Genomic DNA, 13,743 nt, shown 5'->3' with positions numbered 1-13,743 from the left:
TATATAAATTATGAAATACAATATAAAAATTTTATAATATTTAAATTATTTTTTGAATAAAGTATTTTTGTTATATTTTAAACGAAATAATTATAGAAATCACTATTAATATATGTATAAAAAAAATTAAATAAGTATTTTAATTAATTACACTATAAATTAATTAAAAATTTATTATTATAATAGATAAAAATTTATTCAAATTAAATTAAATAAGAGATAAATTTTAATTTAGAATTAATTTAATAATAATAATTTATCTTATTTAAAAAATAATTAAAATTTAAATTAAAAAATATAAATTATAAATTATCCATGGGCATTATGCTAGTTAAAGAATGAGACTAGACTCTAGGCCACTGTGGACTTACTACCTGTACAAGCATATGGACAATCAAAATGACATTAATATTGTAATTTTTACAGGAGCAGCAACAGCAGAGAGAAATGTGATTAGAGAAATGTGATTATGTCATGTACAACCACCAGCATACAACTCTTGATATATATATGCATACATGGACTATCACTAAAATAAAATATATCACTAAAAGAGACAATGCTCTTTTACCCAAAGTCGAAAAAACATGGGGGTCTTTGAGTTCAGCATAGATGTCTTTGTTAATCAAACTTGTTTTTTATGAATTTCTAATCATTATAGTGACAAGAATTTTCTAACCTCAAGGGTGCTAAACACTAATCGCATTCGGCTGGCAACAATTGATGGCTCCTCAGCACGTCCGACAACTGCCATTTACTCTAGCTGAAGAGTCTTCACAGGAAGCCTTTGGCAATCAAAACAAAGAGAAAGGCTCAGCACACAATATTAGTCAATATTAAATCATCAACAGCATTAATGATTTAACATTGCAATTCCATTAGGAAACAATTCTAGATGCCATTGAGCAATACTGATACTAGACTAATTAGTAGGTACTTCTACATTGTATTCTCTAAAAGAAGCATTAGTTTAACATTTTGTATTCATGATGACATTAGTGACTTGCTCAACAACCTAACTTTTTATAAACTGCATCTATGCTTGATATCAAATAGTCTTCTACCAACAACTGGAAAAACAGCCACAATGAAATGAAAAGGGCCTCACCACGCCATTCCCCTCATATAGTATGCATTTGCAATTAGAGCACAAAAACATTTCCACTGAAGCAGTACTTCATCTGCTACTGGAGGTGTAGATGACCATCTGACTATAGTTGGTTGTGGTGTACACAAGATTGTGAAGAATATGATGCTCAACCACAGAATACATTCATCAACCTGCACCACGGGATAGATACCACACAGTTCTGCATCTTAGACTGTCATCAGTTTTCATAATGAGCTAATAACTTATAATCATGATAGATATTACTTGCTTAATAGCCATAAATAAGTCTTTAGTGATGAAATATAAAAAAGGGATACAGAAAGTTGAGAAAATTACAAAAGAGATGCAGGCAAAGAAAAACCTTATAGGATTATTCTCTTGAAATTCATTTTAGATCTGAAAAAGAAAGAAAATACAATAATACTTGATAAAAATTTATCAGCATTTCCTTCCCTTTATAGATCTTTCAGATTCAAACTAAGGCTGAAGCATTTGGACTGAGATGACTGATGATACATAAAGGTTGACTACAGGTTAAGGATAACCATATTGAACTTGAGGAGCATTAACTTATTTTAAGGCCTTTAATGTACCAATTTGTCCCTTCTTATTGAAGCATATGTGACGTAATGCATCAAACTATGTAGGACTGACTAACCTCCTTCGCAAAAATCTTAGATTTGACACTGGTGCTTCCTCCATAATTCTGCAGTGCTTCAATTTCAACACCAGATTCTTTCATTGCATTGAGTTCCTTCCACAATCCTTCATCAGTGCAGCCAAGAGCATATGCATTCACCCCAGCATTGATGAGCTCCTAAAATACATCAGTCAAACATGTTACTTGGAAATGGCATCAAATAAGTGTCACACTTTGACAGGCATGAGCAAATTGCTGAATATACTTTTAGGTTGTCACCTCCTTCACGCTCAATGACATTCCTGTATCGCCTAAACAAACTGACTGCTATATTCCGAGATGAACGGTACTCATCATCAGGTGAAACAGAATCATGTTATCGACACTGTAATCGTTGAAAATTAGGCCTTAAGTTGTTCAATCAACCCAAAATGAAAAGAAGCCCTGACCCTCCTCTGCTCACCAGCCATCTGTTTGAAGCCACACGTTGTGGTACAGGATGGGTCCTAAGCAGGCCACGTCCACTCCAAGAAAGAGCAGAATTCTGAACTACGTGATTACATGGAACGCATAAAAGGCTAGGGGAGACTACGGTAGTAGTCAAGGAATTGGCACGGGTACTCTTGCATGGAGGAGCATCATGGAGTTTGTTAATGCCTGGATAGTTGTGGCACTGGCTAATGCCTCCAGAGAGATAGACCATTACCATGGTTGAACCATGCTATCATTACCTTGGCAAAAATGGAATACAAACACCACATTATGCAAAGAAACATAGTTGTAGAATCCAATTCCAAAACACCACTAGATCCATTACACAAACACAGTCATTGTTATGTGTTTTACATCCTTCCTATAAAAAAGGGAGAACCCAAGAGGAAGAAGATGAGAGAGAGAGAGAGAGATGTTGCTATTAACATTCTATTTGCTGTCCACGCTTTGCATCCTATCCACACTTACACAGCTGCTAGTAGGAATGCATAATCTTGATTGCTAACTAAGTAAATAACCAAATGACAGTTTCTGATTGGTATAGTAAATCTTAACATTATAATTTACTTCTCATTGATTTCTTAAAGCAAGAAAAATAAAATCAGTTGCCCCATGTAGAATTATTAGGAGATGGAGCCTAAATTTGTCATATGATTCGCATGGACAGAGTAAAAAAATTAAATTCAGTAGAACATAGTTTTCCTTCTCTTTTTTCCCCCGTCTTAAGTTTCTGAGCAACTAAACAGATATTGATTATGAACATAAAGCCAATCAATAAAAAAATAAATAAATAAATAAAAACCCACAAATTTCTCAATCTAATCAAATCATTAACTGAAACAAAGTAAGATACTTGATAGAATAAAAAAAGGATTTACCTCATTTGGATTTAGACGAAGTCATTAGAGCCTGGATGGGATGGGAGGAGAGACTTAGCAACGAGGAAGAGAATGAAAGAGATGAGTAGAAGCAAAAGAATCTTACCGTTACCTCCAGGCCACGAATTTTTTGCAAATGGGTACCAGAGATTGGAATGAAAGGATTCCAAAGAAATTTTCTGGCTATAATGAGAATCGCTATATGGGGTGAAAGCGTGGTCATTTTCGGATTTTGCGTGACCACCTGGTTCGCTCTCTCGATGATTGCCGGGCTCCAACCAAAGGTGTCGCTTTAGCATCTGAAGCGGTACCGTATGATTCTTGAATTTAAGTATGAAAATTAATTGGAATAGCTAATCATATTGGTACATCCAGTGAGTTCAGGACCTACCAAAACCTTGGATAGGATCCACGGCAACCGAGATTGTTTGTCGTGACTGCCGTCCGTCAGATTGTAGAAGTAGTGACGAAACATGGTACATATGAGTAAAACCTGCACAATAAAAATACAGGAAAGAGATTGGGTTGCTTAAAAGCACCAAATCCTAACACCACTCACTGCCGTTGGAGTTTTGGCGGGCAGTGGCTGTTATAAACCCTCCTCCACCCACTCATTACCCACCAAAACAAACATCCCTCTCAATTAAAAAGAATAAAATATTTATGGCCTGCACATATAAAAACTGGGTCTTTCTATTTCTTAATCCTTTATCTACGCCAGAGCTGGGATAATGGGATGCTCTGTAAGGCTCTACTCAGATTTGCTTTCTTTTGAACGACACCACCTCCACCCCCTGTAAGCCTCTCTCTCTCTCTCTCTCTCTCTCTCTCTCTCTCTCTCTCTCTCTCTCTTTGTTGTCCTTTCTTTGTTCATGGCTTCATTGCTACACGACTTGTCTTCAAAATTGTAGTCTTTCATTTGCAATAAGATTTTGTGATTGTCTGATTGGATGCTGATTGCAGAGCTGGGAAATGAGATCTAGATGAACACTCTATTTGTCCTTGGCCAATACCCTTATTTTTTTATGAATTGTTCAATGACATTTTTACGTTTTGAAATTGTTATGTCCTCAGTGATCAGGTCGATGCTGATTTTTGAGATTGTATTAGTTAGCAGTTTGTCAAAGAGATGTTATAATTTGTTGATTTCTGTTAAGATGCCGGGATGCGCCATGACTTATCATTTTACAGTGCAAAGAATGTTATTCAGGTCGTTTTAAATAATTAGTGATAATTTTTCTATCAGAAAGATGATTGATTGCTTGCTAGAGTACCAATATTTTTGCCATCAAATGGTCTGCTCTCTGTTGTACTATGGAGTGGCATGATTCACTTCCATGAACGTTTTTGCTTGTTGCTAGTAATAAATTTGCTACCTTTGCTATGGATAAAGCCATTGGCATGTATTAAGCCTGCAATTTTCTACTATTTCTATGTACTCTTATCTTTTTCACACACATTTAACATGTTTGTAACCCTTTTTCCTTTTCATTTCTCTCTTCATGGCTTGTCTATATCATCAATACTTAATGATCAAAATCCAACTGCTATTCTGCATTTTTCACCTGCTGATTCTTGCGAATGCTAGCTGCATCTAACGGATTTTCAGACATTGTTTTGAACAGACGTATTCATCTTAGAAAATGAGAGGAGGTCTGTGGCAACTTGGTCAATCAATCACCCGCCGTCTTGCTCAGGCTGATAAGAAGGCTGTCACTCGTGGTACTTTGGCTTAGAAGCTGATCTTAAAAAGACTGTTCTTTATGACTTCCACATTGCTTATGGTGGGAAGATGGTGCCATTTGCTGGATGGAGTATTCCCATTCAGTATAAGGACTCGATCATGGATTCTACTATAAATTGTAGAGAACATGGTGGCCTCTTTGATGTCTCCCACATGTGCGGGCTGAGCCTCATAGGAAAGGACTGTGTTCCTTTTCTTGAGAAGCTTGTTATTGCTGATGTTGCTGGGCTTGCAGCAGGAACTGCGACCCTAACTGTCTTCACAAATGAGAAAGGAGGAGCAATTGATGATTCAGTGATCACCAAGGTGACGAATGATCGCATGTACTTACTTGTGAATGCAGGGTGTAGGGATAAGGATCTGGCTCACATTGAGGAGCATATGAAGGCATTCAAGGCAAAAGGTGGTAATGTCTCATGGCACATCCATGATGAAAGATCTCTCTTGCTTTTCAGGTGAATACTTATATTCACCGAGTTCTTTCAGGTTTTTTCTTGGACATTTTCTACGTGTATGCGCAAGTTCAAGATTTGATTTTGACTGTATTGATTTTGTCATTTCCTTCCATGCCTGCTTTTCTCTGTTTCTTTTCTTCTTTCACATCTTCTTTTAGTACACAAACTTTTCTGAGAGAATGATTGTGAGATACAATGTTCACTGTAGTTGGCCATTAAAAGTTTCAATCGAAACTGCTATGATTATCAGAATAAAATGGTGTTCAAACTGCAAGGAGATAGAAAATTAGGGCTTGTTTTTTTAATTATTCAAGTATCTCTTATTAGTGGCATTTATAAAAAGTTAGCCTTATTCTTGTGGTGCAGGGTCCTCTTGCTGCTCCAGTTCTTCAACATCTGACAATAGAGGATTTGAGCAAGATATACTTTGGGGAGTTCCGTATGCTAGAAATTAACGGATCGCACTGCTTTCTCACTTGGACAGGGAATGATATTTTAGTCTCTTCCTCATATATCACCCCTTTTCTGGATGTCCTTAATTAGCAAATCTATCTCACATGGCAGTGTGCAAGAGGCTTTAACTTGATTTCTGCAACATACAGCTAAGACCATATGTTTATATTTATCAAGAATAGTTCTCTGGTGGATGCATGTTCCTGAGCTCCTGAATATCATCCACAGCTTTTATGTTTAACTTACTGTTTACTCAGTTTTCCCTTCCTTTCCAGCTCTCCTCCATTTCTTTTAATGATTTTGCATACATTCTGGCCAGTGAAAAATGGATTATTTGTCTCTTTGCTGATTTTTTTCAGGTACACTGGTGAAGATGGATTTGAAATCTCAGTTCCTTCAGAGAATGCTGTGGATCTAGCAAAAGCAATCTTAGAAAAATCTGAAGGAAAAGTAAGGCTGACAGGGTTAGGAGCACGAGACAGCCTTCGACTTGAAGCTGGGCTGTGTTTATATGGCAATGACATGGAACAACACATAACACCAGTAGAAGCATGATTGACTTGGGCCATAGGTAAAAGACGAAAAGCCGAAGGTGGCTTTCTGGGTGCTGAGATAATACTTAAGCAACTTGCAGAGGGTCTAAAAATCAGGCGTGCAGGATTTACCTCTTCTGGTCCACCTCCTAGATCGCACAGTGAGATTCAGGATGAAAAACGAACAAACACTGGAGAAATCACCAGTGGAGGATTTAGTCCATGCCTGAAGAAGAACATTGCCATGGGGTATGTGAAATCAGGATCCCACAAGGCAGGCACTAAAGTTAAGCTAGCGGTACGAGGGAAGGCCTATGATGGAGTTGTCACAAAAATGCCATTTGTACCAACAAAATATTACAAGCCATCCATACCCATCTTTGGTGCTTCAGCTCTTTGCTTTTCTAATCAGTTCCTGCTATCACTTGTTTTTTGTTAAACTCGATTACTTTCAAAGAAACCTCCATCTTTTCTCTGTAAGAACCTCATTTATGATTATTTTAAAAGAAATCTCATATCACGATAATAATATTTATTTCTTTAACACGTTCCAGGCAGAGCTGATTTCCAACTGCGCAATAAGGATCATTTAAAAATGAGATTTTTCAACTGACTAAATTTGGAAGATGTAGCGTGGAGACCTCAAATATAAATTATATACGTATACGAGTCGTGCAAGATTTTACCCCCCACTTCAGAAAAATTCCGATGAGCTTATGTCATGAGGGTGATCTGATCGGTGATTACATCATATTCTGTTCCAACTATTTTAGCATTGGCATGGCCACGGTCAGCTCTGGCCGGAACCAAATTGATTTAATTCGAAATTAAAATCAAACTAAAATTTATCTTAATCTACCAATTACTGGCCTGCCTAATATGAATTGGGTCTTGCAATAACCCCCAGTCCACCGCTCGCATTCTGAGAATCACTTTGGCATCAAAACTTTTTGACATTCACCAAACCCAGAAAATGTAGAAATGCATTTGCCGAATTCGAAACAAACTATCATTGCCATCTCTGATCTTATGTGTTTCCACTGCAGTTGAAAAAATAATTCAAGATATTTGTATCAAGGCCAAAATTGAACGCAGTTTGTGTATTATGACAAAACTGGAGCAGCAGCAAATTCAGCAAAGTTTTTAAGTGTCTTCTTTGCACGCCAATAGACAGCATTAGCTGTTTCTGATGTTCCCAGCTGTAAAAGTAGCATGTTGACATTTGTGAGTATACTCACTCAATCGAATGACATGTAGGTTTGAAAATAATGCATCAAATGTTGATATGTATCATAGAATTGTTCGATTTTAATTCCAAATCAAACCATGATTGGGTCTAAAGCACATATTAGGACAGGATGAATTCCTTGGAATGGTCAGTCCACTTTCTGGAGAAGCTCATGAAGTATGTCATAATATATGAGTGCCTTTTGTTTGGGAGAAGGGTGGTATGGACAGTGAAAAGAAATACACATGTATACCTTAAAGAAAGTAAATAAAAGTAGAAATCACCTTAACCTCCATGGCATAGTAACCTCGCCACAATCTCAAATTTTGGACGTGAGTTGCAAGTGCAGATTCATATATTTTTCGGACATTTCCAAGACAATTTTTATTACCAATGGATGCAAGGTTCTCTTCCAAGTCGATGCAATTTTCGTATAAAGCAAGACCTGGATGTGGCAAGGCAAGAAACCTGCAATTGAAACAGAGATGGTTAAGATGCTTCCAGTTAGTGGTGGAAAAAAACAACTTGTTCATTACAGATTTAAAATATTTGATGTTTTCACATATAGTGCAACAAACAAAACCTCAAATGGATAATTTTACCCAAGTAACTTGAAATGCTACTTAAAGTGTATCACGAACCATTGTGCAGTTAACAAAGACCTTGAGCAGGCTCTATACAAAGAATTTTCTTTAATAATTTGCTAACATACCGCTTATAAGTCTCTCTTGCATGTTGAATTCCATCCTTCTGAAGAATAAAATTTACAAGAGCACATGGGAGGGAGAATCCATTATCACTGCCACCATGTTTAGCTACAACAGTGAACGCCATCTCAACCAGCTTGTCAAAATAATGTTTTTCCATTGCAAAAAACTTGAGTGCCTGCAGTACCAGATTTATGTTAAAGCTTGGCATGAAACTTCAAACTTTCAGTTGTTTCTAGAATTCCTTGACATTGAAAATAATCTCATGCAATTAAGAGGCAATGTAGATTAATCAAGCCATAAATGGTCTCTACAAAAAGAATAAATGCTTAATCATATTCATAATAATATTGACTCAGGATCTACAGCACATTTCAATCCATCAGGCACCGGATGAAGAGAAGAGACAACATTACAATTGCAGGAAAATAAATATAAAAAATAAAAAGCCTCAAAATTTAAAAGACGACTTCAATTTCACCCAAAAATAACCTTTGCTATTTATTTGAAGGGTTACAAGCCTCTTCGATCTTGTATTGTAACTAAGCAAATACTAATAGAGAAAATGATGCATGTTTTAACAGATATCTCTGATGGGCAAAAGAAATAGCAGCAGTAAGGGCAGGTAAAAATGAAAGCAGATTAATTAGTCACACAATCTATAACTTTGCCAGTAGAAATGGTAAAATTACAGGAGTATAGAAACATACCAGTACCCATAAGTCCTCAGCTTCTGTTACTGACACTTTTCTCAACACACTTCTAAGGAGTTCAAAGATGGATTGTAGATCATCCTTAGTTGGTCCAGGAGTATTATTTGTAAAATATCTAATTTCTAAAGAGGCCCTTAATAGCCATAATTTTACTGAATCTGAAAGTATTCCACCACATAGTTTTTCTGCTAGCTTCTTTCCTTCATCTAGTCTCCCTAGTTGCAAGTAAAATGAGACATATTCACAAGCAAGTTCCTCAGTAATGCATCCCAATGTCTCAGCTTTCTCATATACCCTCAAGATACGAGAGATATAATCCTCAGTATGATTGGATAATCCCGAGAGTTGGTCTTTTTCTTTATGATTGGATAATCCCAAGAGTTGGTCTTCTTCTTTTCTAGGGGAAGCAACATCCGCAAAGAACTTTATATATAGCTTAAACATAATGGATGAAGGCACAAACTGCAAAGCCTCCTCATAAACCTACACGTTACAGAGAATCAAGGGTGACCATTAGCTCCTAATGAGCAAGAAAAGCATTCAGATCATGTGCATACCTATATTTCAACTTCAAGGCACAAAAAAAAAAAAAATACACATTGCAATAAGATTCTTGTCCGAAACCATAAATAAGAAAACTGAGCGAAAGAAAAAAGCACTAATCAGGAAATCTTAAGTTGCAATTGTGTACCTGAACTGCTTTTTGCAGTTGTGTCGACATGATACCTTCAATATTCTCCTGCATAGTTCTAAAATTAGTCATTTCAAGCCTAGCAAGCCAATCCCAATATTCCGGATCTTCAGAGAAGTTTTTCCTCATATCACTTAGGATCTTCTTGCGCATTTCTTCTGAATCTGCCAACTCTATTGCTTCCAATATCTCAAATAACCGCTTTCTCAGGCCAAAACTATAAGGAAGAGCTTCAATTGCCCCACCATAGATAGTCTGAAGAATGCTCAAACCTTGTTCTCCAAACAAATCCACTTTCTTCTCTGACTCGTCAATATTAACATTTGATCCATTACTATTTCCTTTTTCTTCATCCAGTGACATAAACACACCATCATTTTCTTCTCTCCACTGTTGCTCATCAGCATCCCTATGATCACGGACCAGAGTTCCCTTGTCCTCTCCAAGGGCAACCTTCCGAGCCTTTAACTTGTTAAGGTATGTGAGCTCCATCCGAAGATACTCTACCCAAAGGTCTTCTGAAGTTGGGCACACTCTCAAACCACTCTGCATGAGGGCACGAGCAGCTGCAACATTTAGGTTATGGTCAAATTCCCACGCTGCAGCATAAATCCAAACTCCTGGGACCTTTGGATGAAACCTAATTAATTGAGCCAGGACCTAAAAAATGAAGGACAAAAGAAAAAGGATTTAATTTAAATGAAAAACTTTAAAAAAATAATTAAAAAAACTCCCATAACGATCAGAACACTTTATAACATGAATTTCATGAAGAAAGTGGAAAAAACTAAATCAACTTATAAGTCATAAATGCCCATATAGTTGGACGGTAGAAGTAGCAAGAAGGTCAAATAAATTCTATGTCCACAGCATCTCTGAAACAAAAATCAGCTTCCAGAAACTACGAAGACAGTGCATAAAAGAACATTGATTTAGAAGCTGGCAACACAAGTACACAACATGGATTTCTGGATGTTCAATTGAGGCCCTTAACATAATCAGCAGAAGTTTTAGGCTATATTCTATAGGTAGTTTACATAGGAAAACAACATCAGAAAACACTGACGAGATAAACACACAGTTTCATTCCAAACAATACAAGTTAATAGCCAATTAATTTTAATACAAAACTGATCTAACAACTGGAATAGTCCATGCATTATTAAAGCTAAATACAATCTACAAATAATATGATTTCTTCCAAATCAAAAACTTTTCTTTTCTTATCCATTAATTTCTCCCGCTTTCTCAACAACCAAACACCAAAAAGAAAAACATTAAATACACATACTTTCTCAGAAATCAAACAGGGTAAAACAAAAGTATACCTTTTTCATTCTGCCATTCCTTCGCTCCCTACAAAACTCCAAATATCGAAACCACAGCCCAATATCTCCCTTATATCTCATTACAGCAAGCCTATAAATGTCGACGATTCTCGAAACGCCAGCAAAATCAGACACCGACATCTTTATTTTCTTATTTCCCTTCTTTTTAAGCTCACGCGACACAGATTTCTTTCGAAGGCGGCGAAGAGAGTCGAGCTGAATCTCGTACTCTATGTAGGCCAAGTAGTCCTGCTTAAGTGGACTCGGTCTCTTCAATCTATATTCGAACTTTCGCCTCTGCTTCACGATCTCAGCTATCTCGCGACGCGTGAACAGTCCTCGCTTCTCTAAGTCGTCGAGCTCGTCGACCATGCGTTCTAGCCGGTATTGCACAGTGTCCGCCATATTGGATACTGGTGAGTGGAGCCAGTAAACTCGGAAGAGAGATTTTAGAGAGGAGAAATTGAGAAGCTAGGGTTTAAGTAGACCCGGCAAGGGTTAGAACGGGTTTATCGACCTTCGGAGGTTTGGACTGAAATTGGTCTGATGCAGACGGTTCAAATTGATTTCGGTTCAATTACAGTTTGGCACCCATTTTAGTTGTTTTAAAGTGGTTTTCGTTCTTATTTTTATGATTGTGGTTGTTGAGTTCGGTCGGATTTGAGATCATTTCGATTTAATTTCAATTTTAATTCCAATTTGATATAAATTTTAAATCTAACATTCCTAAAAAATTTTAATTCAGTAAAATTATAAATAAAATACCAACATTTATTTTAAATTAAATAATATCATATTTGAATTTCTAATAATTATTAAATTATTAATTTGTCTAAACTATAATTTATAAAATAATTTCATTTAGAATAAATTAAATAAATCTTTCTTTATATTTCAATTTACATCAATTATATTCTAACATAATTCTAACACTATTCATTTTAAATTAATAAAAAAAAATTCTTTTATTTAATTTTAATATTCTTCTACTTTAACTCTCAATTTTATTTAATTTAAAATATAAATAATTTCTCATAAATAATTCTTAAATAATTTATAAAAATTTTAATTTCCACCCTAATATTGCATAAATCAATATAACATTTTAAAAATAGAAATTCATTATCTTTATGAAAAAAAAAATCATTCTTATAAAAAAAATCATTGTTATAAAATTATTTTCTTAAATAATAATAATAATAACAAAAAATTTATAAAAATTCACCAATTAAAAAAATCCCTTTATAGAAATACAAGATACTAATTTACCAATTAAAATTAAAATTCAAACTACTCTATACTATTGATTAATCCTTTTGTTTACTTTTATATGTCACTTTTTAAAGGATAATTTAATCAAATTATGAATAATTTTATTATAATTTAGGTATTTAATTATTTTATTAATTACCATGAAAAAATCTTTAAAAACAGAAAAAAAATGAATAAAGATATACATAATAATCAATGACGGACGCAGGATTTATACTTAGAGCGGACCAATGACAAATGCAAATTGTCTGGCAATTGAATCTAATAGGCTAGTTTGACTCACAATTTGAGAGTTTTTAAATTTTATTTTTTATTACATAAAAGAATTTTTAAAAAAATATAAATTATTAATTTCTTATTTTAATTAGGCCAAGAAAAAATAAATTTTCAATTTTTAAAATATAAATTGATTAAAATTTTATTTAATTAGGTCAATAAATGAATATAAATATTTTAAATATATACTATAAATTTTTTAGGGTTAGATATGAAAGTTTATTAAAAATATATTCATATTCAACCTATTTTCAATTAAATTTTAAAATTTTGAGGGGTGATTGTCCCTACCAATACCTTAAATTTGTCATAGATAATAATTATATTTAAAATTATTTAATTGAAATTTAATAGATTAAAATATTAAATTTTATTATATTTGACTCATTATAAATTTAAAATATAAATATATAAATTTCATGTACCGAATTCTATTATAAATAGCACTTTCACTCATGTCAATGTTAGAGTTAGAAATCTCGAAAGGAGTACACTATAGGAAATTCTTTGGATTTGAATATTATTTAAACAACAAAATATATTTTTATAATTAATAATAAATAATAGAGTAAATAATAGTATCTGGAGACTTAAATTCTTTTTTTTTTCTTGTATGGAGAGTATTTATATTAATATTTTGGTAATAAGTAGAAGAGAAGGATTAAAGGAAACCCTTTTAAAATTAAAATGTTAAATAAAAAAAATTATTTAAACTTTTCTTTTGATCAAATTTTATAATTTTATTAATTTAATCATAAACTTTTTATAGTATTTTCAATTTTAAAAATAAATTTAATTAAAAATAATTAAATTCATAGATTGATAAATTATTTAGTGTTTTTATTTATATACTGTCATTTTTAATTAATCTATTTAAAATTATTAATTTATTCAATAATTTTTTATTTTTATTATGTCACGACCCAACCTATGGGCTGGACCGGCACTAGGACCTGGGCCAGCCTAAAGCCCCCGAGGCCCGTAGTAAGCCTTAACTATTCATTTACCCAACTCTAGGACCCATTTGGGCCCAATTTCAAGAAACCAACCGGACAGAGTCCGGCCATAAAATGGACCTACCAACGGGGAGTTTTTGACTCACCCGACCTGTAAACACATTAAACAATCCATTGGGGAGCTCAGCTCACCCTCCACATACTCATATCATCATAAAGATAAATGGGAGCTCAGCTCCCTCATCCAATCCATCAAACATGCATAT

At 34.4% G+C, this 13,743-nt stretch overlaps 3 protein-coding genes across 7 annotated transcripts; 1 reads left to right on the top strand and 2 right to left on the bottom strand.

The window, feature by feature from the left end:
- Window positions 1–426: 426 nt before the first annotated feature.
- LOC110633345 (uncharacterized) lies at window positions 427–3,749 on the bottom strand. Of its 5 annotated transcripts, none has more exons than XM_058130464.1 (5): window positions 3,513–3,749; window positions 3,228–3,420; window positions 1,770–1,928; window positions 1,109–1,281; window positions 427–785 (listed from the first exon to the last, which is right to left on the bottom strand). In XM_058130464.1, the coding sequence occupies exons 2-5, from the start codon at window positions 3,342–3,344 to the stop codon at window positions 755–757; spliced, it is 480 nt and encodes a 159-aa protein (XP_057986447.1). In that variant the 5' UTR covers window positions 3,345–3,420; window positions 3,513–3,749; the 3' UTR covers window positions 427–754. The 5 variants fall into 5 exon arrangements, with proteins under 5 accessions (XP_057986447.1, XP_057986449.1, XP_057986451.1 ...); XM_058130466.1 differs by having other exon boundaries at window positions 3,519–3,749; XM_058130468.1 differs by lacking the exons at window positions 3,228–3,420; window positions 3,513–3,749 and adding exons at window positions 2,031–2,136; window positions 2,215–2,435.
- Window positions 3,750–4,748: 999 nt separating this feature from the next.
- On the top strand, window positions 4,749–6,852 carry LOC110633344 (aminomethyltransferase, mitochondrial). The gene is given in 4 exon segments (XM_058130469.1): window positions 4,749–4,840; window positions 4,843–5,320; window positions 5,668–5,804; window positions 6,132–6,852. Coding segments are annotated over 4 exon segments (1,305 nt in total). The 5' UTR covers window positions 4,749–4,764; the 3' UTR covers window positions 6,746–6,852.
- Window positions 6,853–6,942: 90 nt separating this feature from the next.
- Window positions 6,943–11,461, bottom strand: LOC110633343 (uncharacterized). Its single transcript, XM_021781903.2, has 6 exons — window positions 10,974–11,461; window positions 9,646–10,305; window positions 8,952–9,437; window positions 8,247–8,419; window positions 7,819–8,002; window positions 6,943–7,505 (listed from the first exon to the last, which is right to left on the bottom strand). Exons 1-6 carry the CDS (start codon window positions 11,376–11,378, stop codon window positions 7,410–7,412), a joined length of 2,004 nt encoding a protein of 667 aa, XP_021637595.2. The 5' UTR covers window positions 11,379–11,461; the 3' UTR covers window positions 6,943–7,409.
- Window positions 11,462–13,743: the final 2,282 nt, after the last annotated feature.

Source organism: Hevea brasiliensis, chromosome 11 (genome assembly GCF_030052815.1).
Source record: "Hevea brasiliensis isolate MT/VB/25A 57/8 chromosome 11, ASM3005281v1, whole genome shotgun sequence".
NCBI lineage: Eukaryota > Viridiplantae > Streptophyta > Magnoliopsida > Malpighiales > Euphorbiaceae > Hevea > Hevea brasiliensis.
This window is presented reverse-complemented; position numbering and strand designations above follow the sequence as displayed.